Here is a 17,318-nt window from a genome sequence, read left to right as displayed (position 1 = left end):
GCACCATACGCCCTAAAATTTACCGCGAAAGTAGGAATACGTCCCAATTCTTTAAATAAAGTCGAGTATTAAACACAGCATTTGTGCAAAATAATAAGTTTTTGGTCTACCACATTCCTTTACTTTTGAGAACAATCATTAGATTCTTATGCCTTAAGAGAAGAATTTCACTTGCGGATAAAATGATTTTATGTGAAGAATTAGGAGATTTACGGGCGTTTGTAGATTACTTTTCATTTTTGCAAATGGGCTATTCTTTAATTTGACAGCATCTAGATTGAACAAACATTTTTTTCTATTCGTTCCATTGTTCCAATTCAGATATTCTACAATGATTTGGCCAAGCTCGGAAAGTTCTTAGCCCTTGCTCAATTTTTTTTTGTGCTTTTTCACGGCATTTATGCATCCCCCTCTCTCGCTCTCTCTGCTCATCTCAATCTGTGTTGTTGGCGTCGGCGCTACTGCCGGTTCGATCGAGCAATTGTCTTGGATCCGGGCTCGTACTTACTCGACCTCGACTGCGGTCAGTCCGATGCCGCTCAAGGTACGGCCTCGAGTGGGTTTCCTAAGCTCAGCAGACAGCCGATGTCGACCCCTCAGTTTGAGACATGACCTCGGGCATAGAGAGGTGGGTGAGCAAGAGAGCAACCGCAGCGGACTCGCCGTGTTCACGTGGCGGTGATGGGGTCACTGGAGGCGCGGGGGCAAGCGAGTATGAGGGAGGCTGAGGCGGCGATCAACGGTGAGTGAGATAAGGGGAGATGAGAAGGGCCGAGAGAAATGGTTAGAGTTTCTTTGGGTCGGTAACGAGCTGCCATGCCGGGGCGATTCTAATAGCTAATCTTGACGTCAAGTTAGGAAAGCTCTCCATATGAAATAACGAAGTACGGAAAGCCCCCGCCGGACATTCACTCGCAACACGGCACGAACTTGAGATCTCATAACAGATAATGCGATCATTTGACCATGTCTCTCAAAGTAAAACATAGATTTTAATTTGGTACAAAGAGACGGGACAGGGTCGGGACGTTTGATCTTGATTGTCTATGAAATTCTAATTTGACGGTCACAAACAGAGGTTACCATGGGCCTCGAAAAAGGGCCTAACCAAACAATTTGCTTCTCACGACCCGCTTTAATCGATTTTAGGGAAAATTTCAAATAAAAAATTGACATGCCCTCATTTTTTCAAATAAGGATTTGTAGTAGCCAAGCCGTTTCAAATAAGAACTTTTGGTCGGCCGATAAACATGTCACTATTCCAACCATCGGAGAAGAGGTATTTTAGTATAAAAAAAAATTCTAAGAATATCTTTTGATTTTTTTTAATTTTTTTTTCATTTCCTTTTCTTTTCTCTTTCTTTTCTCCTTCCCTCCCTAGCCATAGCCCGCCATCGATGGGCGAAGGTCACCCTTGCTTGGGTTGGCCTCGCCCTCGTCGGATTTGATGAGGGTCGCCCTCGCCAGGCTAGGCTAGTCCGGCTAAGGAAAGAGGAAAAAGGAGAAAATAATAAAAAAAGAAAAGGCAAAGGAAAAAAAAAAACATAAAAAGGAAGAAAATTCAAAACAAGAAAGGACGAAAATGGCCTTCAGCCAGCGAGGTCGGGCTCTTCTTTGAGACTGATATGCTCACTTTAGGTTCTTATGGACTGGATCATCTAGAGAAAGTACAATTCATGTAAATAGGACCTGGGAAAGAGGAAGAAATGAATGGAATTGCTAATCCCCAATCCTTTAGATTCCATTTCGGACCCTTATTTGAGATGATTTGGCCACTTCGGGCTTTTATTTGAAATAAGATCCACTTCATGCTCTTATTTGTGAAAATGATGGCACTTTATATTCTTATTTGAAATTTTCTTCAAATTTATATAGATGATCCTAAATTTCTCAATCATTTCGTAAGCCGCCTTGGATAATGATTTTTAGGCCTGGGCATTGTCTAGTGCCGCATATAATTTGAACTCATCCCAAACTTGGATGGGCTTGGCTTAGTTTCAGTAATATGGTCAGTTTTTTGTATGGGTCAAAAGTAATATGGTTAGTTGGAAAACATGGAATATCAAAGCTTGATGTGATTCGACCTGTGGCGCCGTCCCTAACTTTGATGGGCTACAACACGGGCCAGGAATCATTCTCCTTGTGGGCCTTGGCCCGATAGGACTTCCAGCCCACCACCCTTTTATATTTAGATTTTGTAATTTTTGAGGTCTAAACTGCAAATACATTGCCTTCGGATTTCCCGGCGGGAAAACTACCAAAAGAGTGTTAAACTTATTGTAATTGTATCAATTCAATCATAAACTTTTTTCATTCATGACAATTCAATCAATTTAGCTGGCCGATATCTATTGAACTATTTTTCTTCCAAACCCTTGCCGGCATTGGCGAGGGGCGCGCCCCTCGCACGGATTTGGCTAAGGCCGTGGTGCCCTCGCTTGTGGCAAGCGAGGGTTGGCCGGTGACCTCGCTTGCCCAAGGGTTAGGGAATAAAAATTAAAGAAAAGAAAAAAAAAAAGTAATGAGATTCAAAATATTTTTCAAATATTATTTAAAAAGGTCAACGTCGGCGTCAGTTAGGCAAATGAATTGAATTGATATAAATGTAAAAAAATTATGATTAAATTAGCAAAAAAATATTTAGAACCTAATTAACCCAATTATAATAGGTTTATAATTTTTTTTGCAATTCTTCCATTCCTCATCAAAAGAGAGACAGAAGATAATCAAAATCAATCACCATGCCATCTCTTCCTAAATGTTTCTCTCTTGGGGACGTTAAATTCTTGGATTCAATCAGTACTGTCAAATCTATCCTACAAGTTCCAATTGGCAGGCGACCACGCTGATCATTAAATTTGTTCTTTCTGGCAACAGATGGGTTTCGTGTTCTCGTGTCATCTTGTGTAACTGGAAGCTATTTTTCTAATGTTCTCAGTTTTTGTCTTTTTTTTTTTTTTAATATCATGAAAAACCCCAAACCGGTAAGCTTGTGACAAATTTACCCCAAATTTTTTTTTTGACCACTGAAAATCCCAACCTGGTACACTTGTGATAAATTTACCCCAAACCGGTACATCTGTGAAAAATTTACCTTCCGTTAGTTTTCGTTAAATCTAACCGTTAAATTGCTAAGTTTGATGGCATGTGGTAGATCACAGTTGTACCATTTTGATATTTTTACCTTTTGTTTGTCACGGGTTTATCAAATTGAAATTTTTCGTAGTATTATTCTAATTTAACGGAAGGTAAATTTATCACAGGTATACCATCTTAGGGTTTTTCTTGGTAAAAAAAATTAGCAGTACTAGTTTATGATTTTTGGTGGTCAAAAAAATAGTTTGAGGCAAATTTGTCACATGTCTATCGGGTTGGGGTTTTTCTTGGTAAAAAAAATAGTTTGTGGTAAATTTATTACAAATGTATTAGTTTGGAGTTTTTCATAGTATTAAACCTTTTTTTTTTTTTCGGTCAAAAGTTTTTGTCTTTTGTTATTGAACGAACAATTCTTGACTGCTGCTATTTGCTGAAATGTTCTTAAATTTGGATTTCCTAGCGGATAAAATGTAGATTGCCAGACGAAGTAGGCGATAGACTCTCGGTCCCGAATGCTTATGATGGTAGTAGAATCGTCGTTGTATCATCTTTTTTTATTCTCCTCTTTGATTAGTTCCTCTTAGTTAAATAAGCTGAAGACCAGAGCGGTGGGTAGGCGTCGTGGGTCCCTTTTTCGTTTTTTTTTTTTGGGTCTGAAGGTCGTGCACAGAAGTTGGAACCCTGGTCCAGGGGAAAGATCCAACCGGGATCAAGAAAACCACGTCGCATCATGTGGATCTGAAAAGATGGAGGGTTCTCGATTCATTCGTTGCGGTTCCAGAATCCACGTGAGGACTGGGGATGGACAGAGGGTGTTGAAGTTGAAGGGATCTGTCTTAGCATTAGCATGTCTTGAATCGTAACCCTAGAGCACCAACAGAAGTCATTAATTCTAAAGAGAGTTGCTAAATCTAATGGCTTGATAAGTCAAGAATTCTGTTTTCTATCGGCCAATTCGAATCGATTTCATAAGCCGGTCTAAACTCGAGATAATTTAACAAGAAGTTTTGGTAGAGGGACTGGAAGCGACGAACCACGCCTTTCCTTTGGGGAAGGGAAGCAATGAGTTCATCAATGGCCTTCTCCTGGTCATCTTCTTTGGTACCTACGATGGCGGACTGCGAAGAAAGTTGCTGGTGTGCCATTGATGTTCGAGTAAGAATCGATACGACCATAAGAATGGGAAGCACTGATCTTTTTGTTGCTAGTTGAACGTTAATTTTTCATTTTTATGTCCTCATGGTGACGTCAAAGAGGAACCAAACACATGATTCACATTGCAATAGATATTTCTACCATTGCTTGCCTACGGTAGTGTCGGTCAAACGTTTATAGCTTACGAACTAGACAATTGTTTTAAACACTATAAGTTCCTTGTCATATCTTTGTGCCAGTTGATGATCTGTGGACTATTGACATTGTTTTGATTTGACAAGTAACAACGGCTATTTATCAGTAATATACTAAGTAAATAGTTGATTTACTAGGTTGTGAACTTGTGATATCTTTGTTAATTACAAGAGTCGTTTTTCACAAGTAGATAAACGTATCGCTTACTTTCCTAGTGTGGTGGTTAATTGAGCGTTGTAGGTGGGAGAAAAAAAAACTATGATATCTTTTCCCCCCATGTCGTTTGCAAAGGAGAGATCCCCGGCCACAAAATCAAAGCACATACGTATGATTGTCGATTGGAGGGACCATTGTACGTGATTGTCCCCGTCTCGGTTGAATCTTTTCATGGATCTCGATGTCGCCGAGACTGAAATTGGGGCTTTTCCGGGACCGCATTTTATGCCTCGCACGTGAAAAAAGCTAAACGGTGGCATTGAACTTTGATTATCATTGTAACAGGACTACACAAGTTGGCGCATTGATCGCGCCTTGTCGAAGATCCCAGTTAAATCTTATGAGCGGCGTGCATAAAACGTGGGCATGTTCCCCGGCTGGGCCCAGGTCAAAAGCGACCATCCACAGCCATTCGTTAGACAGCTGAGTGAGCTACTCATATTTGACGGCCCATCAAGAAAATAGCCAACTTACTATTTACTCGGATTGGGTGGGCCTGGATCAGGCATGTTCGGGGTTGGCCCAAATTGTCATCGGTAATTTGCCGGATTTGTTGACCTCCAGGTCCTCGAGGGTCTTCAAGCTAACACATTTTGATTGTCTCTTCAATCACACCTCCCCCCTCTTGCTCCTCGGTGAAGGGGAGCCCCACAAACCAACCCGGCCACCTTCTTCAGGTGTCCTACAATGTCTTCCTTCAAGTCCTCATACTTGAGGAACAACACCTTCTGTGGCCTCTCCAAGCTCTCCTTCCGATACCCCACCGTGTCCCCAAAACGACGTGAACGATGTCTTCCCTTGGCAAATGGTCTCGAAATGCTCTTCCAAGGACCACTCTGGCTGGTCCTCCGACCGTGCCATTTCAAGGAAGAAGTGCCAAGAAGAAATCACAATGGCTTCATGTTTCGCTTGGAAGTTCCGCTGAAACGCGATCACATTGGGCAGCACTATAGTTGTTAGAGATATGCCCTAAAGCGATTATGTAATAGTTACATGTTAGGGATTTCAGTTGTATTTTCAATTTATTATTTAATTAATGGCAAAGACGTATTTATTCATTTGTCCAATTATTTACTTATATGAATAAATTCCACAAGATCGGTTATTGTAGGACCTATTCTTGAGACGTTGAGAATATGTGTGACAGGTTCACAGTTAGACTGAATCTTTAAACTGTTCCCGGTTGATGGATTATTGAATGGATATCAATGATCCCGTTGAGACCGGTGTGTTCTTAACTTCACCATTGAGCATTGGATACTTAAAGGAATGACGAGTCACAAGTCATTGGGTATTGCGATGCCCGAGCTAGAACACAGGTGCTTGTACCGGACAAGTTCACCGAACGTGACACGCGTTGAACGATTAGCGACATGGAAGCTTTTAGCATGGTCAATGTCTAATTGTTCATGCTTTGATCTTGTGTAAATAATCCTTAGACCCGAGGCACGTTGTTGACTTGTGTGTTGGATGGCTATGGTTCACGAGGACGCATATTGACGGTTCATTGATCCGTCTCGTACTTGATGGTCACTCATGCACATACGAAGTCACACGTGTGCGCAAAATGGAATCTGTCTCCTTGTCACATGCAAGGTATGATATCCTATGCAATTTAATTATGACAATGCATTGAAATCCTCGGCCGGGGTTATAACCGAGAATGAAATGTTCATGTCTCGTTTGAATGCATGTCGATTAGATTTGTGCATATGATCGAATCGGTGACTTGACAAATATTCCATGGTCTTTGTTCGATCGGGATATAGTAAGACAGAGGGATTGAATTACGCCGTAGTCAAAGCGACGAGGTTCATTATGTTCTTAAAGCATTCACACTTTGTCTAGGTGGCTATGACATATTGCTAGATGTCACTCATGGCTTGTAGGACACGGAGATTGATCGGGACAATCAATTCTCTTGGATGTTCTAATGTGTTAGTGCATGTCTTACTACTAGCTCAATGATGAACCTAGGAATGTCACACACCATAACCAATTCATGATGACATTGAACGGAAAGATGATATTGCAAATATGTTTGCAATCACAACTATTGAATTAGTCGGACTGAAATTAGATTAAATATGATTTAATTTAATTTGTTATTTTTTGGTCATGGGCTATGTGCATATGATGCACACGCACGTCCTAAATCGACACATATTGATGTGCCCGAAATTGCACACATGCTGGTATATATATATTTATATATATATTGTTTTTGTCTTTATATATATATGTATGATATATCATATATATTGTTTTTAATAATAATAAATAAACTAATAAAAAAAAAATTATGCACGTAACACACGGCCAGCACATTTGCTGGCCATGTGCACGTCTCACACGGTCAACAAAAAGTTGTTGACCGTGGGACGTGGTGCACGTTGCACACACGATCAGATCGTGTGTGCCGTGCAAACGGTTTTCCGTTTTTCTCTTCGTGCGCGAGCGTAAAAACAGTTTTTACGCTCTTAGTGTGTGTGCCATTCTAGTGGGCTGTTTTGAGAAAAAGATTATTCTCGCGTGTGCGTGTGAAGAGGCAAAAAGAGAGATTAAAATACTCTCTCACTTTTCATACGAAAGACCAGAAATTTTAGAGTTGTGAGAATTGATTCCACAATATTGCTAGCACAATTCAAGTGGTGATTCTCGCGAGTTCGTTCTTCCGTTTGACGTTGCGATTGGTGGTGTGTCTGAACTAGAGGCCCGACACTTGTGGGGCTCGGATCGAAGAACATCTAAACCTGTTTCGTTTCAAGCACGCTTCAAGAGGTAATCCGTTAAACCCCTTTGTTGCACGTGTTTTTCGATTGAAACGCACGAACTACGCCTTTGGAGATACGTGTATAGGTTTTTATTTATTTCCGCTGCGTATTTTATATGTTATATTTGCCTATGCATGTTACGTCAAATCCCAACAATAGTCGGGCGCCAAAAGTTTTGGTAGAAGGAGTACAAAGGACGAACCACGCCTTTCCTTTGGGCAAATGAAGCAACAAGTTCATCAATGGCCTCCTCCTGGTCTTGTTCTTCGCTACTTACAATGGCGGGCTGCAAAGAAACTTGCTGGTAACGCCATGGGAGGGGTAACTGGGGTTACCGCTCTGCTTGGTTGTTTTGCGAAGGAATAGATGCTTCGGGGATCTGCGTGTTTTCGGTGCGAAACGACGGATTAGTCGAGTTGCTGTTGGACAATTATATGATTTGGTGTTTAATACATCAGAAATGACCCAAAAAAAAAAAAAAAAAAACTAACCACGTGACAAGCCATTTGAATCGTGCTCAACCTCGCCTTCTCAATACTCTATGTCCTAGCACGAGTATTTGTGCTTATTCCTTACTATTGCTAGGCAAGAGAGTACAGTGTTCTAGGTTTCTTCCGTGAGCTTGCGAGATTTTGGTTTGAATCGTGATCGTTTATGGCCGTGTTAAGTGAGGCATGTTACAATAGTCACCCATTTCATGTGGATTCATCGAGAAAAGCTTTGAGACGTGATACTTTGGGTTTTGGCGTTGGAGCCAAGAGGAATTGACATTTGCACCACAATAATCAGGAAGGCCTTTGTTTGGCGGATTGTTCGCCTTAGTTAGCGAATCAGTGAGCCGGATGGACCGCTTGTACTTTTGGGAGAGCTTGAACAAATTGTAGACATGTATGATGAACAAATTTGATCCAACTCTAGGGTTCATTTGATTTCCTATTGGAGGTGAGCGAGGGCGTGTTTGAGATACTGAAGCAAAGCAACGATATATAATGAAGAATATCAGGGATTTGAGGCTGCGTTTGGTTCAACATTGAGAGAATGCCTTAACGAAAGTGCAAAGACCTTTGAGGTAAAGCATTTTGATGAAACGCAAATAGTGTCTGGCAAACAGTATTTCAGCTTAAGGGTTGTAAAGCAATTTTTTAAAAGAAAAAAAAAAGAACAGAGAAAATGCAAAAGAAGATATCGTCACACACACGTTGTCGCCCTCTCTTTCCCTAGCTCTACATCTCGAGATCTCTCCATCTCGAACTTGGCTGCACTCGACTAGGGGTCCATATTAAGCACGAACGTTGTGCGACCCTTGCCAGCATCCCTGACCTCCTCCGCGAATTCCTAGTCAGCGGATTCAAACCTAAGATCTAGCAGCGCGAGGCCTTGGCCGGCATTGCTGACCCTTGGCTGATGTGGCCTGAGCCTCGGCTGGCGGTGCCTGAGCTTCGATTGGCATCCCTGACCTCGGACCTGGCCCTTCAAGGGTAAAATTGGAATATTAGAAAACTAGTGAGGGAAAGATGGGAAGATAAAAAAAGTCATTAAACCCCCAAAAGTTGCCTTTTGAAAATGATGAACCAAAGGCAAGTTCCTACCTACCTCAGGCATTCAACATCCACTTTGCGAGTGTTGGTATTTGCCCAAAGTAGTCCCAAAAAATTTTGCTAAACTCCCTAACATTTACCCTTGGATCTTTAGAGCCAAAGTTCATTTCCAACGCCGAGCAAAACACACTCTTAGCCAAGTGGAACCGGTTTTTGGGTGAGAGGTTACAACAGTGTTCTTGTTTTAGGGTGAGCAATACTGATAGACCGAATCGGTCGGTTAGGTCTAGTTCCTTGGAATCGAAAATCGAACCGATTATTTTTCATTTTTTTAGTTTTAGGATATAAACCTAATTATCTACTAGTTATTTTTTATTTCTTAAATATAAAGCTAATTTTGAATAATATATTAAAATTAAAGTCTGTGTTGTCCACTCCTACTAATAATTCATTGGTTTTATTGGACCTCTCAAGAGTCGAATAGGGAGTCGATCACCTCTAATCATTGCATTTGGCTCTAAAGCGACTCTGAAATGTGATGACATTTGAAAGGATGGTGATTTGATAGTTGTAGTGAAGGCATAGATTAGGAGCTAGGAACCCTCTCTCTTTTGGAAGTGAAGCAATTACTTCATCATCTTTCTTCGGATGATGGCAATGTTCACGGTTGAGTGGGACATCCAATTGTTGTCGCCGCCTTGAAATTATTGGCTGCTTTATCTCCATCGGCTCGTAAGTTCTCTCCGCATTTCATCTTATGAGACAATACCTTGAAGAACATATACCCAACTTTTCTTCTCTTTCCAATTTTATCCTCACCTTTTGTAGGTTACCAACAAAGATACTCACCTTTTGCCCCTTTTTCGCATCAATCATTCACAAAATTCATTAAGGCCACGGTTACTTGAAATGAATACAATTTCTAAAGCACACAAAAAAAAAAAAAATTAATTCAAAAGTCTTTCTCGCAGTTGTTTTTTTTTTCCCGATAATGATGTAAAAGCGGATAAATGTTACTCGATTTAAAAAGATAGATAAGAGAAGAGGAGAAAATCCCACAAGTGAACAAAGAGCAAAAGTAGAGGCAACTCTATGGTTGATATTCAGACTTGTTTATCGTGTGCCACTGAATGAACAATGGACATAGTTCATTAGGTTAATCAAGTTAACATAGATATTGCGGGAGGTTGTGCTCATCTAATTCATAATAACAGAAATTGTTTTTTTATTCAAAATTTTTATTTGTATTTAATAATGTCATCGAAACTTGCTCACATGTGCAGTGAAACTTCCACCACATAAAGGAAACGACTATAAACGCGTGGTTGACTTATGGGTACAAGATTCTCTTTGCCAACTGGTTCCCATTATACAAATCAACCCACAGGGAGAGAGAATTGGCAACAACAAGGCCATTTCCTGTTTCCTCTGAGAGAAGCATTCTGAGCTTTTTCCTCCGTCAGATTTGAAAGCGAAAATCAAGGCCAGAGTCTGAGCAAAGCCGAAATGGTTCATCTCAGTTTTGGGCATTCTTTCGCCGAGCTCGTGGCACTGATCCTTCTCCCCGGGCTTGCTTTTTATCTTCTCAATAAGAAGAAAGCTGGTGCTCGTAGAAATGAAGAAGATGCTGATACTGGCGCACCTGGTTCGATGACTCCGCCGACAGAAGCTAATTCTGATGGATCTAGTTCGTTTCCGACAGAAACTAATGACGGTGGATCTACTTCGTCTCCGATGGAAACTAATAATGGTGCATCTACTTCGCGTCCGACGGCAACTAATTCCTGTGGATTTAGTTCGTCTCCGACAGAAGCTAAATCTGGTGGATGTAGTTCGTCTCCTACAGAAACAAAATCCGGTGGATCTAGTCCGTCTCCGACAGGAATTAGTAAAGGCGCATCTAGTTCATCTCCGACAGAAACTAACAACAGTGCATCTAGTTCGTCGACCGCGACTACTGGAAACCGCTATGAGGTGTTCTTGAGCTTCAGAGGCCCAGATACTCGATATGGCTTCACAAGTCACCTCTACAAGGGGCTCCATGATGCTGGAATTGATACTTTCAGAGACGAAGAGGAGCTCCCCCAAGGCGAGGACATCGGACCAGAGATTTTAGCAGCCATCACGAAGAGTCAGATCCTGATCCCCATTTTGTCCGAGGGTTACGGTACAAGCAGCTGGTGCCTGAATGAACTGGCTCAAATAATGAAGTGCAAGAATGATAATGGGCAAATGGTGTTGCCTGTATTCTATAAAGTGAAAGCAGCTGACGTGGGACATCAAATCGGGAATTTTGGAAAAGCATTTCATGAGCGTGAGGAGCGTTTGCTTGAGAGGCCTTCTTTTGACCGAACGAGCTTGGAGAAATGGAAGAAAGCACTCGGTGAAGTCAGTACCTTGAAAGGATACGAAGCCGATGGGTAAAATTTTTCACCAAAGCATTCTCTACTTTCTTATAATATGTGTGAGTGTTTACTGGTTGTTCTCATTCTCACCTGCTTCATTTTCGTTTTTTTTCCTTTGTTTATAAAAGAACTGCAAGATCCTGCAATGCATGAGTTCTATAAGTTTTTTTTTTTTTTGAGGTTTTTCGCTCTAAGGATGACCAACCTAATTGTAGATTATGCTGTAATAATCCCATTTGCTTGAATAATAAGATTTTCTGAATGAATTTTTACTCTTCTATCCAAAGATTTTTCAACATTGTGCCATTTTCAACATTGCACCTGCATGTGTCGAAGCAATGTTCTTATTTTGGGTAAAAATTATTCTTCTACTTTCGTGTATAATCAATAATAGACCAGTTAAAATCATAGAACATAGATACTCACAAGGAATATAAAGTACAACCTGTTATCATCCTTGGAGGCAATGAAAAATGATAAGAACACAAAGCTGGAATGATACTAAAATTCACAGCACGAGTAGAAACTCGCAAGCGTGTGGAAGTGAGCAAACAAGGAGAAATCCTCTCAACTGCAATTCGGATAGTTCACAATATCACACTTTGAGCAACTTTTCCGATTGGCATCGCAAAACCCGAAATCATCTCTTATCAAAAGTTATAACTTGTCTTTGCTTATTCAAATGCTCTACAAATTTTCAAAGTCACGTCCACGTCATCCCTCATATCTTTAACAAACAACAAGTTTAAAATTTGACTCAAATCCATAATAGATACAATATTTAATATTCATAACTCATACCCTCAAGTTTATTCTGGCTTAATAAATTATTTTGGAGTAACAGTGGAATTGGGCACGCCATGTGAAGCAACCGCCAATATATGGAGGTGTGACAAAAATGATTTTTAAAGTTTTTCAATCAATATGGAGATTTATTTATTATTGTGTTCTCATTTGATAAACAACATAAAATTACTGTTGCCACGTAACCGAACTATTCTCACATTTGACGGGTATGAAGCGGACTTGGTGGAATTGATTGTCCAAAAAGTGTTGAGCGAACTAAAGAAAAAGTTTGAGTTAGATATTTCTGAGAATTTGGTCGGAATTGATCGTCATGTGGAGGAGATTATGGAATTTGTGGATACTAAAAAATCCCATGCCACCCTATTTGTTGGCATCCACGGAATGGGAGGCATTGGCAAGACTACTCTTGCTAAAGCCATCTACAACAAGCTTTCCAATCAATTCAAGCACCGTAGCTTCATCGCCGATATAAGGGAATCATGGAAGTGTAACGGCGCACATTACTTACGTAATCGGTTAATCCATGATATATCGACGCTCAAAAATGAAGTTCATAATGAGGATGAAGGGACTAAGTTCATCTCCTCCAAGTTCAAAGGTAAAAAGGTCCTCCTTCTTCTTGATGACGTGGATGATCTCGTTCAATTGAAGCATTTGGCTGGTAATCACGATTGGTTTTCTTTTGGAAGTATGATCATTATTACCACCCGAAACAAGAGGATTCTTGAAGAATTTGGAGTGGACTATGCCTATGACCATAAAGAAATGGATAACGATCAATCTTTGATTTTGTTTAGCAAACATGCATTCCGAAGGGACTCTCCTCTAATGGAATTTAAGGACCTCGCTCATGAAGTTGTATCCATCACCGGAGGGCTTCCCTTATCCCTTGAGGTTTTAGGCTCATTATTGTGCGGACAAAAGCTAGCATTCTGGAGAGATACAATAGATAAGTTAAAAAAAGTGCCTCCTCGGAAAGTGCGAGAAAAGTTGCGGATAAGTTATGAAGTATTAGAAGATGGACAAAAGCAAATTTTCTTGGATATTGCTTGTTTTTTCATTGGCACCGATAGCGTAACCGTATCCTATATGTGGGATGCCTGTGGGTTTTTCCCTGAGGAGGGAATTGAAGTATTGAGATTCATGTCATTGATAAAAATTGGAGATTATCAAGAGCTCTTAATGCATGACCAATTGAGAGATCTTGGTAGAGAAATAGTTCACGAAGAAAATCGGCGGGAGCCTCGTAACCGTAGCAGGTTATGGGACTCCGAGGAAGTCAAGAAAGTGCTAAAGGAAAATAAGGTAACCGTTTCGTTTCTTCTTCGTACTTAGTCCATGTTCCACTGTTAGAGTAATGTTGGTCCACTGCTTAGTGCTTGCTCTACTATTATTGCAACTTGAATGTTCCATTGACGATATTAGAAAGTGGGGAGGTTGCTCTCTTTGAGTAAGTATTGTAGTGTTAAGATCATGTTTCTACATTTGCTTCACTTACGTCTTTAACAAATGCAGTAAATAACTTGACTAATGATAAATCATAGAATCATAAACTCAAGCGGAAAAAGAAAAAAAGAAAGTTTAGGCCTGAATTAGCACAATTGAAATAGGTTTTTGGTAATTTTACAATACTTTAATTGGATATAGTATTAATGGAAATTGAATCGTTGCATATAGGGAACGCGAAATATTGAGGCCATTGATCCGAGTGGAGGCAGCTCAAAAGGCTTCGGCGAAATAGCTAAGCAAGATGACAACATTTACACAGGAGAACAATTCAAGAATTTGACAAGTCTAAGATTCCTTCGCATGGAGGAAGGGGCACATCTCGATGGAGATTTTAAGGACTCGATGGAGGAGTTAAAATGGCTTCGATGGCCAATACGCCGCATGAATTTTAAAATTGAAGAGGTACATTTTTCATATAGTTACTTGAGTATTTTTGCATGAATCCATTTCACTCTTCATCCATAGTATCATAAAAAGAAGCACAACCTTTTGCATATGGGCCGAAAATTAACATTACCTTTCAAACTCATGTTTTCGTTCATGGGATAAAAGTGACCTCCACCGTCAATTTAAAAATTGACGAGTTTAAGATTTCTTCGGGCGAAGCAGGCATATTCCAACGATTTTGAGGACTCAATGGAAGAGGAGTTAAGATGGCTTCTATGGGGAGAACATGCCATGAATTTTGAAGTAACAAATTTTCACGCAATGCACTAGTTGTACTTGGATTTGTCAAGTAGCAAGATAGATGAGAGATGGCAAGGGTGGAGTTCTTTTGGGGTAAGAGCAAGTCTTTTTCTTCTTCTTCTTCTTCTTTTCCCTTTTATGTTTTATTTTTTTTATTTTAATCATAATCACCCCTTGACAACCATTTCTTTTTACTAGACGGCAAAGAAACTCAAATTTCTCGACCTTTCCTTTTGTAAATCCTTGGAAAATACGGAATTCCTCTCGGCTTTTAAGAATTTGGAGGTTTTGATCCTCAATTTTTGTGGTGAACTGCGGCAAATCGACTCTTCGATTGGAGACATGAAGGACCTCGTTCGCTTGGAGTTGAGGAGCCATCACCGCCTCACGAAGCTTCCGGAAGAAATAGGTAAATTAAAAAAACTGGAGCAACTCCGCGTAGAATACACTTCGAACTTTTCGCATTACACGGGGAGCATAGGATCTTTGCGCAATCTAGAGATTCTAAACATTGCATACAGTGGTATAGAAGAATTACTCGACGAGATTGGGAGGCCGAGAAATCTCCGAGAATTGCATGTTTGTGGATGCGCAAAATTGGGAGGGAAACTTCCGGAAAGCATGGGGTCTTTGCGGAATCTAGAAATTCTAAATATTGCGGAAAGTGGTGTAGAAGGATTACCCCATGGTATTGGGAGGTCGAGAAATCTTCGAGAATTACATGCTTGTGGATGCGCAAAATTGGGAGGAAAACTTCCCGAAAGCATGGGGTCTTTGGAGAATCTAGAAATTCTAGATATTTCTGGAACCGGTGTAGAAGAATTACCGAACGGTATCGGGAGACCGAGAAAGCTCCGAGATTTAAATGCTTCATATTGCGAATATCCGAAAGGGGAAGCGTCGGAAAGCATGTGCAATCTTTCATCCCTACAACGCCTTGATTTTCTTGGCTGCGAGAGCCTCCAATCGCCGCCGGACCTTCCTTCCAACTTAACATATTTACGCGTCACCTGTCAAAGTCGCAAATTGCCTTCACTCTCCCACCTAACCCGTCTCAAGGAGCTAGAAGTCATTTGCGGTGAATTTATCGAGTGCATCCAGGAGCTTCCATCAACACTACTAAAGAATTCAGAATGCTCCCAACCGACAGGTGTTGAAGAATCGGAATTACCACAATCCCAAAACACTCCCTTCAAGTTGGAAATCTTGAAATTCGGTGGATGTGAATCTATTGAAATACTGGACGTTTCATAGTTTATCCATCTAAGGACATTATCTGTCGATCGTTGTTGGAATTTACTTGAAGTTCGAGGTCTTGATAAATTGAAATATTCGGAATCCTTGACCGTTGAATACCGCATGTCGCTTGAACGGTTGGAGCTTCCAAAGTCCGAGGGTTTGAAGATAATGCACGTTAAATATTGCGCAAAATTAGCGGAAATTCAAGGCCTCAATAGGTTAGAGTCCTTGGAACAAATGAGTATCTCTGGGTGCGCTTCAATTGAAAGGTTGAACCTTCCAAAATCCAAAAGTCTGAAGTACTTAAATGCTGAACATTGTGAAAGCTTAGTCGAAATTCGAGGCCTTGGTAGTTTGGAGTTCTTGGAAGAGTTGAATCTCTCTGGGTGCACTTCCTTTGAAAGGCTACCTAACTTTTGTTGCTTTGACTACCTGAAAAGTTTGAATGTCAACGGCTGTGACAAGCTTCAAGACATACAGAGCCTAGAGAGATTCCCATCCCGCAAAAGTTTACGTATTGGAGGTTGCAAGTCCTTAGCCATATTACCGAACTTGTCAAGTTTTCATGGTTTACGAGAATTGTTCCTGTCAAACTGTCATGAACTTCGAGAGATCCCGGGGCTTGAGGAGTCAATATCTCTAGAACGTATTGCTATCTCGGGATGTTCCTCGATTGAGATCTTACCGGATTTGTCATCGTGTGCCAGCCTGATGAGTCCGATTGTGGAAGATTGCAAGAAATTGACAGAGATTCGAGGGCTCGAGAAACTGGAGCAACTAGCGGAACCGGATATTTACGGATGCAAGTCACTTAAAACAATTCCAGAATTGTCCGGAAGGCGACTTTATCAAAATTGCAAGAAAAAGCCATTTGCATATCATGGGAGGATAGAATTTGGATTGGACTATTTGGACGACTCGAATGAGTCAAGATACTAGAGATGATCCACTTTTTCGAGCAAAGTTACATAAAGCAGGTAAGTTACCTTTGCTCTTTTGAGATCTACCGCTCAATTGTCATTTGCAATTTATTTCAAGATTTATCATCTTCTCATTATTATTTCCTAGTTGACAGTGTTATCATTATTTTTGTTACTTGAATTCAAAGAATCAGGGGCGGATGTTCATGGAAGTTAATGTGTGGTTTGGCAAAATGATTCTTCTTATCATGCCGGTAACGGAAATAGATGAAAAGGCTTTCTAAGCACATCATATATCTTTAGACTTTGGGTAAGATCCTTCATCCTATGCAGAAAAATAACTATTCCTAGCGTTTGATTGTTTCTGGATTTCTGGAAAATCTGATAAAAACCGATGTATACAGGCATTTGATAGCATGCCAAAGGTCATTGTATAGGTTGAGAAATACTAGATGGAGGACCCTATATGGCGGTCCTTGTTTGAATCCATGTTCATTTGTTTTGGGTCCGGGATATACATAAAAGTCCAAGGCAAATAATAGATTACCAAAAGAATGCATCTTGATGTTTGTAGAGTTGGTATAGCCATCTGTGAGATGCCTGGACATTTGAGCCAAGCAAGACCTTAACTAGAATGTGGTTTGAAATGATCAACTGTACTTCCCTTATATTGTGCATAAACACTTGTTAGTTCATTTACTTGCTGAAAAGAAAAACACGGGAAGCATTTCCATAAGTTTCCTGAGGAAACTTTATCCTATATGCCGTTTGAAAACT

General features: G+C 40.4%; 3 protein-coding genes across 3 annotated transcripts; all 3 read left to right on the top strand.

The window, feature by feature from the left end:
* The first annotated feature begins 10,430 nt into the window (after positions 1-10,430).
* On the top strand, positions 10,431-11,398 carry LOC125316315 (disease resistance protein L6-like). Its single transcript, XM_048284333.1, has 2 exons — positions 10,431-10,724; positions 10,869-11,398. Exons 1-2 carry the CDS (start codon positions 10,481-10,483, stop codon positions 11,396-11,398), a joined length of 774 nt encoding a protein of 257 aa, XP_048140290.1. The 5' UTR covers positions 10,431-10,480.
* Positions 11,399-13,275: 1,877 nt separating this feature from the next.
* LOC115748103 (disease resistance protein RUN1-like) lies at positions 13,276-15,636 on the top strand. The gene is made up of 3 exons (XM_030684504.2): positions 13,276-13,491; positions 13,864-14,097; positions 14,581-15,636. The coding sequence occupies exons 1-3, from the start codon at positions 13,276-13,278 to the stop codon at positions 15,634-15,636; spliced, it is 1,506 nt and encodes a 501-aa protein (XP_030540364.2).
* A 105-nt stretch (positions 15,637-15,741) lies between these two features.
* On the top strand, positions 15,742-16,560 carry LOC125316314 (putative adenylate cyclase regulatory protein). The gene has a single exon (XM_048284332.1). It carries the CDS (start codon positions 15,742-15,744, stop codon positions 16,558-16,560), a length of 819 nt encoding a protein of 272 aa, XP_048140289.1.
* Positions 16,561-17,318: the final 758 nt, after the last annotated feature.

The sequence above is a fragment of the Rhodamnia argentea genome, chromosome 8 (genome assembly GCF_020921035.1).
Source record: "Rhodamnia argentea isolate NSW1041297 chromosome 8, ASM2092103v1, whole genome shotgun sequence".
NCBI classification, from domain to species: Eukaryota; Viridiplantae; Streptophyta; class Magnoliopsida; order Myrtales; family Myrtaceae; genus Rhodamnia; species Rhodamnia argentea.
Note: the sequence above shows the minus strand (reverse complement) of the source record. Positions and strands in the feature narration are given on the sequence as shown.

What these genes read in the sequence shown, in the direction of transcription:
- LOC125316315 (XM_048284333.1), top strand. Translation starts at nt 10,481, where the DNA reads ATGGTTCATCTCAGTTTTGGGCATTCTTTCGCCGAGCTCGTGGCACTG. An exon ending in TCCGATGGAAACTAATAATG is followed by an intron (nt 10,725 to 10,868) that starts GTGCATCTACTT and finishes GAATTAGTAAAG; the next exon opens with GCGCATCTAGTTCATCTCCG.
- LOC115748103 (XM_030684504.2), top strand. Translation starts at nt 13,276, where the DNA reads ATGTGGGATGCCTGTGGGTTTTTCCCTGAGGAGGGAATTGAAGTATTG. An exon ending in AAGTGCTAAAGGAAAATAAG is followed by an intron (nt 13,492 to 13,863) that starts GTAACCGTTTCG and finishes CGTTGCATATAG; the next exon opens with GGAACGCGAAATATTGAGGC. An exon ending in TGAATTTTAAAATTGAAGAG is followed by an intron (nt 14,098 to 14,580) that starts GTACATTTTTCA and finishes TCTTTTTACTAG; the next exon opens with ACGGCAAAGAAACTCAAATT.
- LOC125316314 (XM_048284332.1), top strand. Translation starts at nt 15,742, where the DNA reads ATGTCGCTTGAACGGTTGGAGCTTCCAAAGTCCGAGGGTTTGAAGATA.